General features: G+C 42.2%; 1 protein-coding gene across 1 annotated transcript in view; it reads right to left on the reverse strand.

The window, feature by feature from the left end:
* The window catches only part of LOC147747613 (uricase-like), a 252,302-nt gene that overhangs the window by 49,855 nt on the left and 178,172 nt on the right, over positions 1-24,275 (reverse strand). Inside the window, exons 3-4 of the mRNA XM_086954295.1 lie at positions 17,867-17,983; positions 11,253-11,331 (exon numbers count right to left, since the gene is read on the reverse strand). Coding sequence (XP_086810421.1) covers positions 11,253-11,331; positions 17,867-17,983 — 196 coding nt within the window. The remainder of the gene's footprint in view (positions 1-11,252; positions 11,332-17,866; positions 17,984-24,275) is intronic.

The following is a 24,275-nucleotide window of genomic DNA, read 5'->3' on the forward strand; positions in this document are numbered from 1 at the left end:
CTGAAACAGGAAAAACAACAAAAGAGATGGACATTGGGCCGGACGTTGTTACTAGAAGAAGGGGTCAGACAGGACCTAGTGACCCAGTCCGAAGAGTTCTTTAGGGTCAATACCGGGTCAGCAAGTAAACAAATCGTGTGGGAAACGTATAAAGCCTTTTCCCGAGGTTTGTTAACAACCAAAAAAAAAGAAAAAAAAGGGAATACTGACAGTGAATCTGCAGGGGATAGCAATATATATATGTATATGAAATTGCTTTAAAAGCTTTGGAAGAAAAGTTTGGAAAGAAAGTTAGTGTTGTGGTGGAAAGACACATTCTTTTCACGGGTGCAGTCACCAGGAGAAACCATTGGGCAGTATGTGGCAAATTTAAGAATGTTGGCTGTCACTTTTAAATTCAATGACATGAGTGATGATCTTATTAGGGATCAAATAATCAATAGAATGTCGAAACTCAAAATTCAAGAAAAGCTTCTTGGTTTAAAGGATCCTTCTTTAGACAAAACATTGTAGCTAGGTATGTAAAAAAACTTAGGGGCATATTATCAAGCAGGGCGTTAAAAATTATCGCAGTTTTTGCAGCAGAAAACTGCAGCTAAAGCGACGATAATGGGCTTGATAATATGGCCTTGTAAATTCCAATAGAAACCCATGTTCTGGTGTTAACATGGGCTTCTATTGGAATTCTCCAGGGCATATTATCAAGCCTATTATCGTCGCTTTAGCAGCAGTTTTCTGCCGCTAAAACTGCGATAATTTTAACACCCTGATTGATAATATGCTCCTTAATACAGTATCTAAAAAGATTGCGCAAGAGGATGAAACTGTACATAACATAAAAAGAGTGTTAAAAAAGTGGTAGAAAAATCTATTCCAGAAAACGGAGAAGAAAATTCTACATTTATATCAAAATTTTGTTTCAGGTGTGGTAAACCAAAACACACAGCTGATGCTAATTATTGTCCTGCTGTTAAAAGCAGCTGTCACAAGTGTAAAAGATTGGGGCTTTTTGCGAGATGGTGCAAGAGTTCTGGACCATCCATAAGCTCAAAATCTGTTAATCTGATAGATTAAACCAATTTGTCTCAAATGGAGGACGTGTCGTGTGACAGTGATTGTGATAATGACAATGTAGAAGTAATGGTAATTGAGTCAAATCAGGTCCTCAAAAATGAAGCAGACAAACAGGATAGCTACCCCCTCCCAAGTGCATAATTAAAATCAAGGACCAGGATGTGCATGTATGGGCAGATTCTTGTTCCCCATTTACCATTATAGACAAATCCATTTGGGAAAGTTTAGGTGGTAAGTTAGAGGAGTTACAATCTACTGATGTTATTCCTGAAGGGTATTGTACTGAAAAACTACCTGTGTTGGGGTATGTTGAAACAAAAATGTTCTTTTTGAATAGAAAAACCACTGAAAAAGTATACATTGTGCACAAGGGTAGATCTCTTTTAGGTTGGAAAGAGCAAGAGCTCTCAATATTGTGTTAAACCCAAATCATCCTCAGCAAGTGTTATTAACATCACCTGGAAACACTTTCAAGAGCGTTAAAACATTTCCTGATTTGTTTAGTAAAAAATTAGGATGTTTAAAAAAATTTAAACATCGGATCGTCTGAAAGGGTTATGCTATTTCCAGGGTACATAAAGTACCCTGGAAATAGCATTAAGAGACAAACTCAGAGATGAATTGCATAGGCTTTGTAATGAAGGAGTAATTGAGCCCATTGAGGCATCTGAATGGTTAAGTCCAATAGTTTTGGCCAGAAAACCTAATGGAAATATTAGAATGTGAATTGATTTGAGAGACTTTAATGACAACATTTGGATAGACCGACATCCTCTTCCCCATATTAATCAAATGTTAGCAACTGCTAAAAACATTTGACCACTTTGGATGTATCCAACGCGTATCACCAAGTATTACTACATGAAGATTCTAGGCACATCACATCTTTCATCACTCCAGAGGGTGCTTTCCAATTTGTACGCATGTCCTTTGGTTTGGCGTCGGCTTCGGCCGTATTTCAAATAGTGATGCAATCCGTTTAGCGGGTTTAAAAAATGTTGTAGTGTTTCAAGACATTGTCTTAGTGTGGGGGTGTGTTAAAATCAAACATGTTGAAATTTGAGAAGAAGTTCTGAAGAAACTTTCTGATGCTGGACTCACAATAGCCTTGGAAAAATGTAAATCTGGCGTGAGTGAAATTGAGTATTTAGGCCACACCTTATTGCTTGATGGCGTGAAACCTAAATGGAATCTAGTTGAAGCCATTGATAAGGCACCTGCTCCGAGAGATAGAGACCAACTTAGATCATATCTTGGTTTTGCAAAATATTACTCAAAATTTGTACACCACTTTTCAGATAAGGTACATGAACTAAGAAAATTGATGAAAAAAGGTGCCAAATTTGAATGGTCGGAAATGGGTCAACAAAACTTCGATTCTATAAAAAAAAATTGCTAATGCTGTCACACTGAAGCTATTTGATGCTGCAGATCAGACCATTATCTCCACTGATGCCAGTAATTATGGTCTTGCTGCAGTGCTCATTCAAGTGCACAAAGGAAATGAAAGAGAAGTAGCTTTCGCTTCATGCACATTAAGAGGTGCAGAACACACGTATTCCACCATTGAAGAGGAAGCTCTAGAATGCTGGTGGGGTGTGCAATATTTTCCAACATTTATGTGGGGAACTAAATTCCAACTACACACTGACCACAAACCATTGGTAGATCTTTTCTCCACAAGAGGTGCGGGTGAAGCCACCCCTAGGATCGCTAAGTGGTTATATCGCCTTCAGGAGTATATATTTGAGATAAAATATATTACAGGTGCAAGGAATGTGAATGCTGATTGCATATCAAGATTACCATAAGATAAAATTCATGATGATGAGGATGATGAATGGATGGTGGCAGAAGTGAAAGATGTATGCAGTGACATTAGTGAGGAGGATTGGAGAAAAGCTATTGAAGAGGATGAAGCATTGAACAAGGTCAAAAGTGTTTTATATTACGAACAAGGGTGGAAACTACACAAAGATTTAGATTCATTTAAATTAATATGGTCTGAATTGAACATTATAGATGATTTACTTAGAAGAGGGTGTAAGTTGGTTGTACCTGAGAAGCTGAGAGAAAGATTGTTGAGAATCATGCACGAGGGACATGGTGGAATGTCTGCCATTAGAAGAAGGATTAGAGAGGTTTTTTGGTGGCCTAGGATGGACATTCAAATTGAGTGTTTTGTTCGTGATTGCATAGCATGTGCATGTAGTGACAAAACCCATTCCTCCCCGGAAACCACCATTGTTTCCTCACCTATGCCTAAGGGTCCTTGGGATAAACTGCCCATCAATATTTGTGGACCTTTTGATACCTTGAATGTGTCTGAGAGATTTTCCATAGTTATGGTAGATTATTTCTCTAAGTGGCCGGAAGTAGCTTTTGTTAGATAAGTCAAGTCCATTGGTGTTATTTCATTCTGTGAAGATATTTTCAGAAGGGAGGGTTGTCCTGCCGAGATTGTCACAGACAATGGGCCTCAATACATCTCAGAAGAATTTGAAACTTTCCTTGTGAAGTGGGGCATCAAACACACTACGACACATGTTTACCATTCAAGGGGAAATGGCCTCGTAGAACGCTTTGACAGAGTATTGGTTGAGTGTGTCCAATTAGCAGGTATGAATGGTGAGTCTTGGAGGCAACAAGTCAAGGACATGTTATGGTCATATCGTGCCACTCCTCATTCGGTGACAAAAGAGACACCTTTCTCCTTACTCAAGGGGAGAGTACTGTGTTCTTTGGCTGTACCAGCTTGGATGAACAGAGCTGGTAAACATGATGTAAATCTAAATAGAGTACAATATTGAGTGAAAAAGTACCACAAAGCTTACTGTCATTGTCATATTAAGAAGATTGTGAAATCCAAATGTTTGTTCACGCAAGGAATGTTTGTAAGAGTGTTTATGGGAGACAAAGCTAGGAAAGGTTGTTCGAAATGGTCTTCTCCAAAAAAGGTTGTTCTTGTTAAAGGGAACAGTGTTAAGCTAGCTGATGGTAATTGGTGGAACACCAGAAAAGTGTCACCATGCTCTGACACCAAGGTTGCTGTGTCCTCTAATTCTCAACAAGATGCTGACGCATGTAAAGTTGTTCCTTGTCCAAATAATGTATCTACTCCTATAGTCAGAGCTAACTGTGGAAGTTTACGTGCAATGCCTATAAGATATGAGGATTACATAAGTTCATAATGTAAATTTGGTTTTTTTCCCTAAGGACGGAGACATGTTACATTCTTCTCACTGTTTAACATTTACTCTTGCATATTTCATATGATGCTGTGGAACACTGCTGCTACTTAGCAACCTGTCTGCTCTAATGCTGTAGTGGAATGTAGGGAGCAGAAGGGGAGCTGTTGGACTGGAGAGTGGTTGTGTCCCAGGGGTCTGTTTCTGTTATCTTAATAAACCACCTTTATATACAAACATACATATCCTGTCTCTTCAAAAAGGATGTGCTTTCAATCCGCAGATCTTCAATTATTTTCCACAGAGAGCCTGCTCTGACGGACAATCAGTCCTTTTCAATGTCTTTTCAGCAGTCGACCATACAATGATGTAGCTGTCAGCACAAGGCACCACCTCAGCATCACTCAGCTCCAGTGCAGCTCCTCCTGAGCACCACCTCAACATCCCTCAGCACCAGTTCAGCACCATCGCAGCATCCCTCCACACCACCTGAGCAGCACTCAGCACCAACTTACCATTACTCAGCACAGCACCACCTGAGCACTTTATCTTCAGCACAACACCACCTCCGCATAAGTGGACCACCCCAAGTGCAGCCCCACCACTGTACTAGCACAGCCCCACCTCAGCAGCAATTCAGCATCAGTGCAGCACCACCTCAGCATCACCTCAGCAAAGCACCAACTCAACATCACTCAGCAACACCTGAGTACAGTGCAACACCATCACAGCACCGCCACCTCAGCACCACACAACAAAACTCCACATATTTACACTCATCTGAGTACAACATAAAACATTCACATAAATGCACTCTATATCACATACCACCAATCCTCATAAATGCCCTTCACACCATGACACACAATTCCAATAAGCATACTTTTACTCAACCCCCACTGACCCTCTCCTTACACTGCCACTATCACCTCTCATCTCACAATTCCACTACCCCCTCTCATTGCCTCCCTTCCTCACATTCCCTATCTCCTCTCTATACAGCCTGCTCAGGCATGCTACCATCCTGTTCCACCAAGTGCTGTGCCAAAGTCCACCTCTCCCCACCCTCTGGGTTCCCCTCCTACTTATCCCTCTCTCTCTTGCTCTCTCCTACTCTCTCTCACACCTCGCTCTTGCTCTCTCACACACTCTTCCCGTCACTCTAATATTAGTTCACTTCAGGTTTTCAAGAACATTTTCTTTCCCTTGCCTTTTCAACATTTCCATCCCGCAAACCCACACTCTCCTTTGCTTCTGAGGGGTTCTTCTGCATACACAGGCACTCCCTTTTTATGTGTCTGTGGCCTGCTCTCCCCTTCGTTCTCTCTTTCTCACACACTCGTTCTGCGTCTCTATATAGAGTTCATTCAACTCTTTGTGCACAAACTACTTATCCCTCTCTATCTTCCTTTCTATCTCTTCTTTGCAGCTCCCACCCCTACCTATTCATCATGTCACATACTTCCACTACACAAATCCACTCCATACTACACAATTCCACGCCAGTCAATTCCGCAACTAACAATAGCAATAATTCAAGCCAATTAATTCCACTCCAAACAACATACATCCACTCCAAACCAAGACACGAAGATACAAGAACTTGCCATTTACAATGCCAATATCTCTAACTCTCATGAGACCTATTGCATTGCAGATGCTTGTTGAGTTTGTGTTTTAATATGGGTATGTGAGAGTGCGAATACAAGAATGAGTCTCTAGGTGGATGAATGGAAGTACAATACAAGAATCAGTGAAAGCATTTACAAAAGCCAGTAAATTAAAATGTGCTTTTAATGATAAGGCAGACCAATTGGCACTGCTTGTTGGACGCTGAAATGAAGACAGTGGTGTAAAATGCAGGCAATATCCATGGGTATGTCACTTGAACTCTACCAGAAATCTGCTGTGTCTACTGTCGTATGAACAATGGGCAAGGCCCAAAAGGTAATCATATGCTTTACAGGAAGTCAATTCAAAGAACAGCTATCCAGTGTAACATGCTTGTGTCCATATAGGACAACTCATTGCTTGGGTAAGGGCCGAGTAATTTCTTAATACATGCTGAACATCGATCAGAAGGGAAGTCAGATGTACAGCTTGTTATAGCTGCAGCACTGCCCTTTTGTGGATATTATTTTTTGAGATGCTATACATTGTTGGCTTGTAGACCTGATGTCTCTCTTTAGTGAGAATGTAGGGTTGAAGGGATATCTTAATGGTAAATATATGCTCAAATACTAACAACCTTTCCTCAAAAGAGATGTCCTTGCAAAGTTGAAGTGGGTTATCAAAGCATACTGACTTGCTTATGGAGCTTGTACTTCACTATAATCTGAAATAGTTAATTCAAGAGATTGGATGAAGGCAGGATTCCATTTAAGAAAGACTGGGAGTTTGACTTTCTTATCCACAGTTTGTAAGAGGCATCTAAAGTGTTATAAAATTCCATTGCCTCTTGTTGTCACCATTTTCCACCTGGCTGAAGAATTCCTAATTTGTGCTTAGCCAGTATGTACCACAGCCATTGTTTCTCCTGTACTTAGAACAAATGGACAGTATGTAAATTTGAATAGGGAGTACTTGATATAAGACCTTGGTCAAATTTTCCTTGAAAACATCTAAAATGCTGTTAGGATTAATCCAGGCAATATTTTATTTGTTTCAATGATCTTAGATGGATGCATGACTCCTCAAGAAGAGGAATCATTGTTTCAAAACGGAACTGCTTCCAAGTCCATTCTCTGCTCATGCTACAAGGACCTGCGACAGACTAACTTTTAGAACCTGGATGGGAAAAGGTGTCCAGAAGTAGTGAGTCGAAGTGAAAGGAATGGAACAGGGTTTTTGCTGCTCTGTGGAGAACAGAGCACCTAATTAATAGCCCAACCCCTTCTGTGGGTTTATTACTCAGCAGTGTTACATCATATGCTGCTAAATATACACCAAGTTCTGGTCATCCCTGATAGGGAATTCTAGCCACATATACAAGTCCTTCTCCAAGATATATAGCCCCACCTCTTCAACAAAGGTCCATAGAATGGGTTTGTGTGCTTTAGGAAGACAGTGGAGGAGGAGAAATGTAACCTGTTTTTGCTCAATTTGCAGGAGAATGCAAGTATTGTCCCCTGTGATGAGATTCAGGTTTGCTTTATTATCAATATTAAGGACGTATATGCTATGTTAACCAGTCTCTCGCCTCCCCCCGGACTCTTTTAAACTGGTCATTTTTGAAAATCTTAAAGCCCAGAGGAACCAGCTCATTGATAAATGATATTCTTCCGCTCTCATCTCATGTTACAAATGACAGACAATATTCCCATTCTATTATTCCATATCTGAACAGCAAACAAAGTCAATTGTAGGGGTATCAACTTATACAGATTCAAAGATTTGAGAGAGACAATTGTGTATGGGCTCAGCTGATAGTAAAGAAGAGAGCAGGCTTAATTATGTATGAGGTGTATAATGTGTGTAAGTTTGTTTACCTCCTGCCTCTCAGAGTGGTTGATTAGCTTACATACCAATATCCTGGCATGGATGGGAATACGTGGAGTTGTCACAGGAGCCTCTCCCACATGCCAGTGGTGAGCCTGCTGCAAATGTCCACTGCATGGCTATCATGCAGCTGAGGAAAATCAAAATCATCCATCTTATTGTGTCTCCGAAAATTAAAATTACTGGACTTCTAACCAGGTGGAAATGGCAACCAACACATGGCTGAAAAGGGTTTACACTCAAAATGGCTGCCACAAAGTGTATTTGTATAGATCACGCAGAACTCAAAATGAATTTTTATTAGTACACACAATTTAGGCAAAGTCACATAAATAAACAAAAAGCAATCGTGAGACCTTCTAAACTACCAATAGAATAGTTAGTGGACTCGCTAAACCAAAAAAATATAAATCACAAATGTATTAGCACACAATCGCAAAGTGTGGGGTAGCTCATGAGACAATCGTAAAAGCTAAATGTTGGTTGCATTAGACAATGTCACCCTGCACTACTGGTCTTACAATTTTTAGAGAATGAACTTTTTATTACCTCTATAATTGTGTTTTTATGAAATATTTTTAAATGTAGGAAAACTATTTTAATGTGAGACCACTTTGAGCGTGATTAAGAGGATGGATCGCTGTCTTCGTATAAAATCGATTTTTGAAATTGTATATTTAATTATCTTAAAAATTGTATTAACTGATAATCATGTAATTTTGTATCTGCTTTTATGATTTTCTTAACTAAGAAATAGAATAAAGCTTTACAGATGATTGATTGATTGATTGGTTGCATGCTGTACAGTAAATGAGGGGAATCCAGCTGGATCCTAGATCTGACAGCTATTATTGAGCCAGATCCGGTATTTGGACTGGACCACGTGAAATATGATTAATTGGTCCCAGGACACATTTATTAGAACCCGTGCACACTGTCTGCTTTCTGTTCAGATCAGCTTCCATCTGTGACCAAAACAAAAGTCATCAGGTCATCAGTTATTGTCCGTGTTTAAGTATCATCCTGGCTGCGAGCTATCTGGAGCCGTTGTGTAATTAAAGGTCGCACAGCTCATTACTTCACAAGTACTCTAGGGAAACTATGATTTGGAGGGTGATTTTTAACTTTGTTCAAAGCCTATATAGAAGAGATATGCAGTATGAGTAATTACACTTATAATGATTTAAGTAGCACTAATATATCTCTTTATATATATATATTTTCTATAGTGTTATGTGTCTTACAGTATGGCATCAGAGTGCGATGCATCACACGCCTACATTATACAGAGAGAATGTATCATACAAGTGTGTAAATCAATGTATAGGAAATGTTACAAAAGGCAACAAGTGTTACAAGGCGTAGGAGTTACATACCACCCTTACTGTTAGGCATCAGTTCATGGATGGGAGAAAAAGTCTGATTTAAGACGTAATGCTGTGGTTGGGGTAGGCTTCACTATTAAGACTTTATTACCACCCGTAGGAACCCTTTTTAGCAACCTTTGAATAATGCCACATTGAGAAAAAAACTATGTTTCTAAGTTCACGCTTGCAGTTTGCATGCAGTTCATTGATGCCGGTTCACAGCTGACTATGCTATATTAGAAAGGTTGTAACTTATGAACTCAAATAAAAAAAGAATGTCTGTGCCAAAAGCAATAATCCACTTCCTTAGCTGCGTAAAATAAACATCTGCATATTACACACCAAGCTTTGCAGCAGGCACAATAATAGTTTATGCTATTATATGAGTTAAACTGTGACTACATAAAACACAGATCTTGCATTTACAACTAGAGTCATCTTTTCTTTATTTGAAAATTGTTGGGCACACAAACATCTCTGCAGTAGGTGCATTAACTCTAAAATATATTTAAAAATGCATGCTCTTTATGAGCCAAAACAGATTTACCTTCATTTTTCTCTTTGTCGCTCATTTCTTTGTGCTAGAGTTTAAAAAAAATGAATGTATAGGGTAACTGTTAGACTCCGCTTATCATGAACCACCCCTAATGACTCCTCCCCCTTTCTATTGCCACACCTTAACCCCAAATTTATGGGTTTTCGGAGTAAATATTTTCAATTCCAGCACTGGAAATGTCAGCACACAATTTGCACTCCCCTTAATGTTGAACACTAATGGGAGCACAAATTGTGGACAGCATGTACCATGATGTACCATGATGCAAAGGTGCAAACGTTTCTGGGATATGATGTAGTGTCCAGCCGCACCCTTGCCCCTGCCCAAACTGATTTTTAAGACCTCCTTTACCCTTTATCATACGTTCCTCATGTTCCTTTTTGTAAAAATTACTTTCTGGCCCATTGATTACACTTCATCCAGCCCGAGCCAGAGGGTTCGGTACGGGCCGGAGAGTATGGCCCGGGTGTGGGGAGTAAGGCCTAAGCCAGAGATTCCGGCCTGACTGCAGATGTACAGATACGACTCATAAATGACCTCTGTGAATATCAAATGTCTCCGGTTGCCTTTGTAAAACAGGCCCTATGATCTTAATGTAAAGTAATAAGTTATTATGATGTGTATGCAGCCAACCCCTTGCCACATATGGTGCAGTGGTTTTGCTGCTGTGCCTGGCATGTGGGCATGGCCTGCGCCTAACCTATTGCTGCACACAACCTTTGGCCATGTGCACTGGGGTGGGGTGAGGGGGGGTTTGGTCTCAGCAGTGAGTTGTCAGTTGGCTGCAATTTTTTTAAAATGTCCCGTAGGACCATTGGGGGTTCTGCGCTGGCTAATACTGTGGGACTGCTGTGAACCTGAAGAGTTTGTTTGCTTTTTTTGCTGCAAGGGGTCCTTCTGGGACAGGGGGTTAGGGTACCCTTACCATGGCCCCTTACGTGTTTTGTTTGCTTTTGAAGCCTAGTTCTAAAATGGTGGCCCCAACATTTTTCTTCAGATTGCACTATTTGTTGCGCGAGTCCCATGACAACAGATGCATATACATTTGAAACCTTAATTTCTCTTATACCACCCTCCAGAATTACACCAAATCACAAGCTTGCTTTCCGAATAAATATCTAGCTTTCTGCCAAATTTGGTGTCATTCTGTTTTTTCTGTTTCGTTATCTAATTTTTCCTATGGAAAGTGCATGGGAAAAAAAGTGTTTTGGAACCATCCCCCATTTTGTCTCTGCCCTCACTTGAGGGATCACCCAAAACGTTCCAAGAAGGAGCTGAAATAGATGAACTTTTTTAAAGAAAGTTTTTCGCAAATTGATGAAAAGTCATTAGCAAAATAGAAAACAGTCTCCCTATGTAAATTCTGACTGATGTATAACTATACAGTGCCATCCATGATTTCACATCTTACTGAAGGACATTTCCATATTTCTCAGATATGAGCTATTCTTTCAAGCAGCATTGTGATTTAAGATTTTTTGTTTGCTTGTAAGATGAGGTTCCAGACCTTGAAAGCTGCATCTGTAATCAACAGCCTTTGAGCAAAGAAATTCTGAATGCAATGCTTACCTCCTTGACTTTGCTCAACTTCACAGAAATGGATTCCATCGGGAGAATATATGAAGGCATGGATATGCCCAATTCCATTCTGTGAATGAAGAAACATCATTGAGGGTAAACTTTTATATGTGCTTCACAACGATAACAGAGAAAAGTTCATTTACTCAACTATGTTCTGGATTACGTATGGATACTTCCATCTGATTGCAAGTTTTTACAAATCTGATGAATTTTTGATGAATAGAAACCATGATAGCAAAACAGTAACAAAATTAAATGATTGACATTTCTATCACTGTATTTCCAGCTATTGAAGCAAAATCCTACTGTTGCATAGTTTTATCCCTAAGCCACTATTTGAAGATGTGTTTCCAAGCTCCGATCAACTATGTTCAGCTCACGCTTTTGTGCGCGGGCTCATCATATGCATATAATATATAGCATAAAACAAAATGAAGTATAACGTTGTAAATTTCTTAAAAGATACGTCGCCATATCTTTAACATGGATGTAGAGATATAGATATTACACAACTGCCCCATCGTTGGCAGTACAGAAAACACTGAGGGGCATATTTACAAGGAGTTATCGCCAAAATAATGTTTTTTTGACGTTCTGGTGGTGATAATCCCATTGCCTTGTTTACAAGGTGGTCTTAAGCCACTTTATGTGGCTTAACACCGCCTTATAAATAATGGCTCTATTCATGCAGGACTTGGGGGTTCATTATGATTGCGGATTTTCCGCATCCTCCGGGCCGGCGGAAGCCACCGCCGGCCCGGAGGATGCGGAAAATCCGCAGCGGACCCACCAAAGACCCACCGCCACATTAGGATGGCTGGTGGGTCCCGGTTTCCGTCCGCAACTTTTCCTCCGCGGTTGGCTTACAACCGCGGAGGAAAAGCACTAATCTGGTGACGGTGTCTCTCAGACACCGTCCGCCAGATTAGTATGTGCCTGCAAACATGCTTTTCCGCGGCGGCTTTTCCGCCGTGGAAAAGCATGTGTAACTTCACTGCGGGGGCCCGTTGCGGGCCCCCTAGGTGAAGGGGGGGTGGGGGGTGCACATGGGGGGTACCTATGGTACCCCCCTGCATTTGTATGCAGAAAGCGGCAGGCACCGCACGGTGCCTGCCTCTTTCTGCATGCAAATGCAATGCGTGCATTTTTAACATTGCCGCGGGTGCAGCTTGAAGCCGCACCCGCCGCAATGTTAAAAATAGAGGATGTGACCGCCACCCTGGCGGTCACATCCTAATCACACAGGTGGGGACTCCGCAGCCCATGCGGACGTCCCCTCCTCCTCAATGATCGCGGACGGACGCAAGTCCGTCCGCGATCATAATCGTCCCCTTAGTGTCAAAGGGGTGGGCAATGGGTGTTGCAGTGGGCGTTCTGCCACAATACCAAATTATTTTTTACGCTGCCTCCTATTTACAAGGCTAGCATAAATATGGGGCAGCGCCAAAAATAAGACCATGGAAAACCTGGTCTTAAATTGGTGCAACGAGGAGAAATAATTCATTTATCCTCATGTTTGTGGTTTCTATGTGTGCTGCATTCAGCAGCACACATAGAAAGTGCAAATCGCTATTAGTGATTGTTCATGTGCAGGAAGGTAGCCCTTCCTGCACATAAACAATCATTAAATAATGACAAGTTGCAACTTCTATATGGGCAGCATTTTTCAGCACACATAGAAGTTACAAATCATCATTAGTGATTGTTTATGTGTAAGAAGAGATACCTTCCTGCACATGAACGATCATTCCCTGCAATGCAGGCACCCTTGCAAAATTTTGTGCGAGCACTAGGGAAAACACAGGTGTGGGCCGTATTATTGTAAATTTGGAGCATCCCTGCATTTTCAGAATGTCGAAGCGCAGCATTACCAATTGTGGCGTAAAACCGCTCTCAGCCATTCTGTTGTAAATATACCACTTACTTTCAATTCAATAAAAAAATATAGGCGAAAACTGGATAATTGTGAGTTTGCTGAATGAGGAATGCTGGCCTCAAACGTCCCTTGAATTATGCTAAGATTATTTAAACAGAGGAGAACATAAGAGAAAAAGAGTCAGAGAATCACAATATTCAAGAGAGGAGGGAATAAACAGCTGACATGAATTTCTGTGAGCTGGATCGAAAGAGTGCATGCTGGGGACAGGTACCGTGGCTATGATTTGCCTGAAAACAAGGCAACAGCCATGAAGGTATTCATCTTCAATTTGTCAGAGGGTAATTGTCCAAAAACTCTGCTGAGCTCCTATTATAAATCAGCAGCGGTGGATCCTCTGCTAAAGTAGAGCAGCGTCGCCCCACTGCTCTGTCAGCAGTTCAAAAACGAAAAATAAAATGATAAAGCAATGGTTCCGTTGTGGCTCAGCTGGTTAGGGGCAGGCGGGGCTGGGTGGTCCCAGGAACAGAAGGAGAAGTGGTGGGCTCTCTCTTAAGTGTGCATGACGGTTTGGCCAGCCATCTTGGGCTGACCAAACAGTCATGCGCACATTGCATGCTCTCCACCGGCTGTATTGCACAGCCTGGTTTGAGAACATGCACAGCCTCCCAGTCACTCTCTGATCGACTAGCCACGGCGCTCAGTCCAATCACAACACTGCTGTAACACAGCTTTGTGATTGGCTAAGGGAGTCTGGGAGCCTGTGATCTTTCTAGTTCCTGCTTCCTGCTCCTGGAGTCCACTGAAGAGCACCGAGAGGTGGCGGCTGGCCTGCAGGAAAGTCTCTAAGTAGCCGCCACCACTGTAAATCACCTGCCAAAACTGAAGCCATTCTTCTAATTTCAGTGGTTGTTATCAAGAACCAAGACCATATAGTGTTTTGAAGTATGATGGAAGGTAACTTGCTTCAAGTAGGCAAAGACTATTTTTTAAAAATGTTAAGGCTATAATTTACCATAATCAAATTAGTATTCCAGTCAGAGCTAGGTAACACATAGATATATGTTGCTTGCAAAAGGCCTCAACACATATTTTCGCAGCCCATCAGTTTTACTGTGGTAGTCGACCGTAAACATACCATGTACCCTGTGGAATTGTTTTACCGGCAGAGGAGTTGAGTCCATTTGTAATGAATGCAATTTAGTGAATTAACTCTGCACTGAGGGTTTGTATTGAGAGTGTAAAAGACTTGCACATCTAAAGATAAACTTGTTTGTTTGCGTAAAATAATGGGACATTTTAGTGTTTTCAAAATCTGATCACAATTTTAGTTTGTTGAAGGGAAATGTGAGAATTGCTAGGCACATTAACAGTGGACCTAAATATGGGTTATATATGTAAAGGATGTAATTTAATGCTGGGTTGGGCAATTTCCTTTTGCTCATTATCTTTTCCACAAGTTTTATCATGACAGATGCTTTTAAAAGAATTGTATGGTATCAGAAAATCCAAACAGCATGCTAGAACCCCTGCGATGTACCCTAGCATTTAATGCTTGCAGTTTATTGTTCTTGGTGAGGTTTATAGAATGACTGCTCCTTTTATCATCTGCTCATCTACAACATACAACACGTGAATTTGGTCTGTGAATTTGGTTTGTGTTATAATTAGTTAACTGGAGCTCACGCAAATAATTAGACAAAATACATAATTGAACTAAATGCATGAGTATCTTTTATTGCTATTATAAAATGCATTTCTCAGGATTTAGCAATACTAAAAGTTGTTTTTGCATCCTCCTTATTTCGTGCCAAAGAACAGAAATATTTCATTTACAAAGTGAGTTCTAAAAAATCCATAAATTAGAGTCAAATTTACAAGGAGAATATTTCATTTGCTCTCGTGCTAATATCCTATTTGATACGTAGAAAGTTGTACAAAGTGTGCATGCATGTGATTCATAATTTCTATTTGTGCATGCTCAGCTAGAGATGCACATGCACGTTGACAGACGGATGAACACAAACATATATGTGTGTAAGAAAAGGCAGGTTTGACATTGCCTGGAGCAATGACTGTACATCACTGATTCACAATAGACTGTACATCCATTGTGCGGCCCCCTGGTTACTAATTCACTTGTGCTACGTGGAGTAGCATAACTACGTTTTGCAAACACAAAGGGCCATATTAACAAGAAAGTGCTGGAGCACGGCACTGCAAGCCTGTTGGCTGCACCACACTGCGGCACTTTCAAAGCAGAGGGATGCGGCATATTTACAACAATATGACTCATCCCTGTGCATTCTCCTGCGCTGGTGCACAATCGGCTGCCATGCGGCACGCAGGCACTCTTGCGTCATGGTGCAAGGGGGCCTGCGTTGCGGGGATATTGTTTCTGTGCAGGAAGGTCTACCTTCCTGCACAAAAACAATTTAAAAAAGAGGTGTTTTCCTCTTTCTATGTGTGCTGCAGAATGCAGCACCCTTAGAAAGAGGAAAAAACTAATTGCGCATTGATACACCACCCTTCCAGGTTGATAAATTCTCGTAAATCTGGAAATGCGGCAGAATACATGGGTTTTGCGTGCGAACACACATGTCACGCCCCTTAACCACAAAGGGGACGATGATTCCGATCCTGGAAAAAAAACGTCTGTACGATTTTCATCCGGAGCCATCGCTGTACGATTTGTACCCGTCCGTCCGAGTCGCATAGTACGATCCGTATTCCGTCAATCCGTCCAAATCGTCGCGATCCGTACGTATTGCAAGGTTGAAACAGGTAACCATACGACTCGTACACATGCCGTACGACCCGACGAGTACGATCCGGACCGGGGTATTCGTACGGTCCACGTCAGGTAAGGGAGATTCGTACAGAAAAGCACACAATCACTTACACACCGTACGGTGCGTACACCCCATGATAGCAGGGGTGTGCACCGTACCCCTGCGATCATGGGGTGTACGCACCGTACCCAGGGGGGGCCGTTCCAAACCTGTTTCGGGGCGAACTCTGCTTTTACGGCTGTTTTCAGCTGCTGTAGAAAAAGGGTCGTACGGTGCGTACCCGACACCCATCGTACTTGCCGGGTCGGAAAAAGCTGACTCGATACGTACAGATGTCGCGTACAGCGGGTTCCGAGGGAGATTCGTGCAGAGATTCGAGTCGTACGGTCTTTGTACGATTCGTACGGAGTCCTGCTCCTGGTACAAATCGTACTTCGTCGTACGTACGGGGGACGTTGCAAGGTATGATTTGTACGGGAAAAACGCTCCGAACGGCCATTCGGAGCGTTTTTCCCCGAATCGGAATCAACCCCAAAGTGTCGCTTGAGAAAGGGGCATATTTACAAGGACAGGAAACACGATTCAAGGTGGCTTTACATGCCTTGTAAACATAGGGCAGGAGGTTGCTCCCGTAGTGCGTCACAAACACTGAAGCACCTGTGGTGCAAGGAGCTTGTAAATAAACCCCCATGAGCCTAATTCTTGCATCTGTATATATGCCCACCATAAAATGGAGGTAAACTTTGGGTCTACATGCACTGCTTAAATGCAAATACTTACATGGTAAGTATACATTGAGGATGGGCCCCTTAAGGCCCGGTCGTGGGGTTTAAGCCCATTCACGCTATGGATGGAATATTGTGTCTACAGAAGGTCGGTATCCATGGGGTGCCTGACCAATAAATATGAAGGAGTGAGCCCTCCAACCTCTTTAATATTCATGGGTGGTGGCAGCATTGTAGTTAGAAATTTGGTTTTGTTGGTCGACTGCGGTATAAACCATAGTCAAGCAGTAACCACAGTTCTAGTCAGGGTAAGTCACATACACACCTAAATTATCCTGTGCTCACCCACTGGTAGCTTGACACAAAGCAGTCAGGCTTAATTTAAGAGGCAATGTGTAAACTATTTGTGCAAACTTTTAAATAGTAAAACAGTGAAAACACTCCTCAAAAAGATCCCACACCAGGTTAGAAAAATAGAGCTTAATTCAATGAACAAAACAAAACCAAAACCACAAACATCCAATAAGTGGAAATGGAGTTATGAATTTTTAAAAAATAAACTGAAATATAGGGCTTAATAGCATAACGGTACAAAAAACAATTGGTCCCAACGGGATCATTTAAACATTAATCGTATCCAAAGCAAAGAAAACAGACACTCGGAGTGCAAAACTGTTGTGTTATATTATATATTTGATCACAGATACATTTATTCACTTTTAAAATTTTCTAATTTTCCAATGAAGTTGCTAAAAGGTGAATGAGAGAGTGATGGAAGAAAGTGTTCGTGAGAAAGATCAAGTAGAAGGCAAAGGTTTATACATAAAATCCATATATGCAAATTCATACAAAGGAGGCCTTTTCTGAAATTCCCTTAAATTACTGATTTATAATGTCTTCCTTTATATCCTATGTCTTAGGAACATAGATAAGACGGGAATCGAATCCTCACTTTTAGTTGCGTTCCATTGAGTATTAAGAAACATGAAACATGGAACAGTGAACATTGACTTCACTATACTGCTTTTCAGAAAATATATTATCACCCCATTTTTAATTCACAACATCAATTTATGCCAAATTATTAAGTAGAAGCGAGGGTTAAGTATAGGTATTGCATTAAAATTAATTCTGACTACTTCAGCAGGCCTCTGACTCTTAAAGCTTCATTACCATTAAATGTAGTTCCGTTGTGTTTCAGTTTCATACCTTTTCAAAGCGCCTCCATGGTGCCTCATCTACATAGATTTTGACCTTAGTCACATGGTGGTAGGAAGACAGGAAGTGTTCACAAAGGTCCATACCAAATTCTTCAATTGTATTGATCTATTAAGACAAATTACAAATTATCCAGCAGTAGTTCTATAATGCAGTGCCAACAATTATACGACAAACATGCATATTATCTTTTTCCTAGCCTCTAAATATGTATAACAAAAAAAGGGCAAGAATAAGAGCTGCTTTTTCATGGAGACAGCATTTCCTCAACTCCTACTTTCTCCTTTCCCTCCAGGCCTTCAGTGACATGCAGAGAATTGAGAACTCTCAAAGAATATTGACTGCTGAAGGGTATTATGAATGGAATTGGTGGTAGGATTCTGCCTACTCCTCTTTGCATGATGGAGCAGGTGCTTCCACAGCCACGCGAGAACTTTCCTCTAGAGGAAGAAACAACCCACCTTCTAAAGTCTGCATTCTATCTTCGGACTTCAGGACTGGACTATCTTTATTGAGAGCTAGAGCACAGCATTCAAGATAGGTAAGCTGGACAATCATCCTTATTTTGCCCGTTGCTTTATTTATACGTCTCAGTAACATGAAAGGAGGCTGAGGGGGACAATGGGAAAATAACTAGTGTTATGGATCGGCTTCTCCATTTGTAACGAGAAGAGTTGGCCTAATGGCTAGGGCGGACGACCTTGAATCTGGGGAACCGGGTCCTAGTCTCGGCAATGACGCTGAACATCCTGTGATTCTGGGAAAATCATATAATCTACCCCCTGCCTAAATAAAAATGTATGTGTCCTCATGTAATGCAACTGGGTCAAATTTGCGCTATATAAAACTGTGTACAAAAAAATATATATATTTGTAGATTAATTGGATAGATTAATTGATCTCAGAATTAAGTATACCATGTGATAATAAACAAATGGCATATTCAATTTTATTTTTTAACTTATTGGAATAAAAGGTACATATGTTAAGTTCTTACACTGTTATCCTGATGCTTTTTTAGACATCTACGATTTTACCAAGCAGGTTATGTAATGGTCGCTAACACTGATTTCTGAAATTAGCGTGTATTTGGGATGTGTGGAGGACAGAGTTATTAGTCCGTATCTGTTCTTTAATCATGTTATGAGGCGGAGCAAATTTTGCGCTTGTGGCCTAATATGATCAATATATACATGAGAGCTATAGTTTGTTTAGTCAAGCACACTACCAAAATGGGTTATAATTTTACATCACATGCATGCAACATTCACAGGTTGTGTCCGAAAGTGCCCATCAGAAGACGTTATTCACACATATATATTTTGATTGAGATCTGTAGCAAACCAGTTGTACTTCTCTTTGTGTCAATTTGAATGTGTATCGATGCACCTATTACTGATATGTCACAACAGAGATATTTCAGGCATGTAACAATCCCTTTCAGCTTTGGAGCTTTAAACCCAAATCAGTGTTTGTCTGATTCTAAACGTCACATTCACAGAGTTACAGAAGTTGACGCGTAGACTACACAGTGCAAAGTTTATTCTTGTGCATGTGCACATTTTACAACTTTTATGGGCTGACGTTGCCTTAATGATGTTGTGATGTGTGTGTATACAGTAATAATTCACACGTTACAGAAAATGGTGGCCTTCTGTTTTGTTTAGCGGTACACATTTTTTCTTCTGTATAGCTATTTTTAAGGTGTACCTGTATACTTCCTAAATAGATTGTGTGAGAATCATACCTATTGGAACACTCTCTGGCACTTTCTGGATCACTTTTACCTGATATATTTTGGTGTAAGTTAAATATCTAAATACATTTGGGAAATGAAAGTCAGAGTGTTCGCCAATATCCAATAACCGTGTGAGCTGTGACCTCATTTCTAGTGTGCTGTTCTGACTACAGCGGATTAGTATAGTAAGGGGCTGGTGCAAGTAAAGTAAAACGGGTGTCTGCAGACACCTAACTCCAGGTTAGGTAGTAAATGACAGTCATAGGGGGTCTATTAGGCTAGTGGGCAGACTGCCACTGCCTGACCCGTGGTGGACACTACCAGCCAGGCGGTGGCAATCCGCCCGCTATTTGACTCCGCCATATTATTATGGCGGGGGCATCGCGGCAGACGGGAAGACCGCCCACCACTTTTCCATCTGTCGACGGGTCGACCGGGTGGAAAATGGGTTTAATATGGTGGCAGTGTCTGCAAGACAACGCCATCCATATCGACATGCAGGCAGAGATGTACCTTTCCATGGCAGCGTTGCCGCCATGGAAAGGCATGCGGTGCCTGCATGTGGGGGCCCGTTGCGGACCCCCGGAGTGTGGGGGGTGCACATTGGGGGTACCTATGGTACCCCCCTGCATTTGCATGCACAACGTGGCAGGCACCGTGCGGTGCCTGCCACTTTGCGCAACATGCCTTTTTATGGTTCGCAGGAGTGCCCTCTTGAAGGGGTTTAAAAATAGGCCTGCAAATTCCACACGCTCATGCGTGTGATTTTCTTTTTGTGGCCTGCTATTGGCCTTTCACTGCTTGCTGTTTTGTAAGGTAGACGCCAATAGGCCAGAGGCAGGCGCATAGCTCCGCCCCTGGCCTATTGGTGTCTATTACGCGCATTTCCTGACATATGCTTTCAATTCATTCAAAGCGTATGGCAGGAAAGGCGCACGCGCGGCTCTACTCACTAGCTTTCTCCTTCCTCTCTCTTTGTGTCTCTTTTCTGTCTTTCAAATTATGGGCAAATATCGGTATTAGGCGCTACAAACCAGACTGCTGCCCTTCCCTCCTAGAGTTTGCACCTCAAGGCGCTGTCCCTGGGCCTGTCTTTGGTTGACTCGTTTACTGAGAACCCTGACCTTCCGCGCTTCAAGGCTCTGTGTCCAGGGTGTGTGACTCTCGATGCTGCCTATTGCCCCCTACCCCAGCGCCCTCGGGCTGAGGACTCACAATCACCTAAGCTAGTGATCACAGGCAGACGTGGATGTCTCGAGGCGCGTAGCATACGCAGTCAACCCTAGTGCCAAAAATAACAGGACAAGGTGACGCTACGCCCATTGCGGACCCCCAATATAGCTCAGGGGACTCCTGTCCTCACTGCAGTGGGCGGGAAAGGAGCAATGTTGAATTCTTACAGCGCCTTGAGTCTTCGTTGATAACTGCACTCTTACGATACTAATGAGACATCCCAGTCGACCTAAGAGGGTGAGTGCTTCTCCTATCTACCTAACCCAGTCAGTCGTAATCTTATTTCCTTGCAGGGCTGTCTCAGTCCGTTTTCCTTCTAAGTTCGATAAAATAAACATTAAATTCTGATAACACGCAACACTGAACATTATGATTAATTTTATTGTATGCTGGAGATGTCACACAGACTGTAAGACGTCCGTTTACCAATGGGAAGGGGAAGTCTAAGATTCAGTGAATCCACCATCATAGCCTAATGGCTTCACTGCATCCAACTGCAGCCCACGCCTCTGTAGCTATACAACCATTCACTTGTTTTTAGAAACATGCACACCAAAAAGGGCGGGAGTAACTGGTGTGAATTGGAGGGCCTCTTACCTCCTGAGGCGAGATAAAGCACTATATACAATCTCCAAAATACTACTGTTAAACAAATAAACATTTTGAATAGAGTTTTTTTTAATAGTATTAGGATTAGGTTAAAAATAATTAATACATTAAATGTATTAGAAAATAATTAAATAACAGGTTATGGATAATGATACTTCAATTACACAGAACAGAAAAGGATTCCTTTTCTCTAAAGCAACCAGGACAGTAGCAGAGTTTGGGTCAGATTCAGCAAAGGGGCTGTTACTGCCGGCCACAGATTAATAATTTTTGAAGGATGCAAATTTATCTCAAGGAAATGAAGTACTTAGCAAATCTGTTTAAAATTATGCAATGTCTTTATGGCCTCAAAGTTCTTAGTTTGTTGCCAGATCTATCCTCAACGGGTGAGGGTTGATTTTTGCTTGATGTACTCTCAGCCAGTGGGGTCTCCAAGGAAGGTGACATCAGGTGCTTGTGGCAGGAGATCCCACTGCACTCCCTCTTCCCCTCTCTACCCAGCACTTCTCCCTTACACCAGTGATTCACCTCTCAAACACCCCTGTGCTCTTCACGCACACCCTCTTCCCCCTTTCTTCCCAGCACCTCTCCCTTGCACCCATGACACATCTCACGTGCCTCCCCTACTCCTTATGCCAACAATCTTGCGCTCTCTTCCCGGCACCTCTCCTTTACACCAATGACTCACCTCTCATGCACCTCTCCTCTTCACACACACCCTCTCACCCTCTTCCCAGCACCTCTCTCTCTTACACCAGTGACACCTCTCATGTACCTGCCCTGCTCCTCACACACACTCTCTCCCCCTCTCTTCCCAGCACTTCTCCCTTACACCTGTGACACCTCTCATACACCTCCCCTGCTCTCTTCCCAGTACCTCTCTCATACACCAGAGACTCACACGCCTCCTCTGCTCCTCATACACACCCTCTCACCGTCTTCCCAGCACCTCTCACTTACACCAGTAACCCCCTCTCCTGCACCTCCCCTTTCCTTCACGTACACCCTCTTCCCCGCACCTCTTCCTTACGAATATATGACGTTACAATGCAAGCAATTACAACACATGCTTTTACAACCCGGTTTTTACATTGCTACTACCATTACATCACATGATTTTACAACGCATGCCATTACCACGCATTTTTAAAAACTACCATTACAACGCATACCATTACAACACATACCATTACAACGCATACCATTACAACGCATACAATTACAACACATAATACTTTTAGGGCGACACTAGGATAAGTGTTGGATAGTGTAGGGGTAAAACATTCTATTCCCACTGCAGTAAGTGCATCAGTATGGTAAGTGTTGGATAGTGTAGGGGTGAAAATTACTATTCCCATCTACCCCAAAACCCATACCCACCCTAAAACAAAAAAATCATACTTACTTACCTTATAATGCTTTGTAATGGCATGCATTGTAATGGTATGCGTTGTAATGTCATGCGTTGTAGTGACATGCATTGTAATGGCATGTGTTGTAATGGCATGCGATGTAAAGGCAGTTGCGTTGTAACAGATGTGTTGAAAAAGCAGTAAGATATCATGACTGCGTTGTAATGGATATTTCCCCTCCCTTACACCAGTGACCACCTTCATGCACCTCCCCTATTCCTCATACAAACCCTCTCACCCTCTTCCCAGCACCTCTCCTTTACACCAGTGAATAAAGCACCTCCCATGCTTCTCACACACACACCCTCTTTCCTGCCTCTTCACAGCACCTCTACCTTACACTAGTGACCACCTCTCAGGCACTTCCGGTGCTCCCCACATACACCCTCTTCCCTCTCTCTTACCAGCACCTCTCCCTCACACTAGTGACATCTCTCATGCACCTCCTTTCCAGCTCAGCACACCCTCTTCCCCTCCTTGCTTCCCAACAGCTCTCTCTTACAGCAGATTCACTACATTATGCCACATAATTTAATTTCCCTTTTCTTGCTGCATAATTTAGTCAATCCTGATGGATAGTTTGGTGCTCCCCTCAGTGGCGTAACACAGGCCCCCGCAGCCCCCGCAGTGCGGGGGGGCCGAGCTGCAGGGGACCCCCTCAGCACAGTACTCAGGCCTGAGCGCTCCAGATTAAATAAGGAGCGGGGGCCCCTCCAACTAACTTGCTGCATAATTCCACTGGCCCTGACCATCGTGCAAGCAGGGCACGAGTCAGGGGTACACGCAAGTGGATGGCGCCCCCCCACTATTTTTACAGGGTTTATGCCGTCCACCCTGCCAAGAATTTGGGCACCACTGAATAATAGGCTGAACTCGTCCCGGTGTAATTTCCAAGCACCAGGACACTTTCAACAGTGCCTGCACGTTGCAGCTTTCCATCTGCAATAACCTGCAGTCGGGGAGGGGGCTTTCCTATTTCAGACTCCTGCTGGGCCCATAACATCAGGCCTCCTTTTGTTGGAGTCTCCTGGCTGGGAGCAGTCAGGTGCCTCACACCTGATGCAAATGAAGCAGAGGGGAAACAAAGGCTCGCACCTTCTTAACACTTCACACATACTTAAGAGAGGCAGCTTTTCACTTTGTACAGTCCCTGTTTAGGAGATATACATGCACTGTAAGAATGTCAGATGTGTTGGTCTTTCCCAGTATTTACACAAAGCAAATTGCATTCATATAGAGATTACTTCCCCTGAGGAGGCATTAAAATAATTTTAGTACCACTATTTTTTCTTGTAAAGCCCTACTCCTCCCAATGCAGGGTGTCAGAGCACTTTACATCCACACGTGCATATTACATGTACAATAAATGATATACATTTGTAAATGAATGTACAGGATGTGTTACATA

Source organism: Lissotriton vulgaris, chromosome 1_1 (assembly GCF_964263255.1).
Source record: "Lissotriton vulgaris chromosome 1_1, aLisVul1.2, whole genome shotgun sequence".
In the NCBI taxonomy this organism is placed as follows: domain Eukaryota; kingdom Metazoa; phylum Chordata; class Amphibia; order Caudata; family Salamandridae; genus Lissotriton; species Lissotriton vulgaris.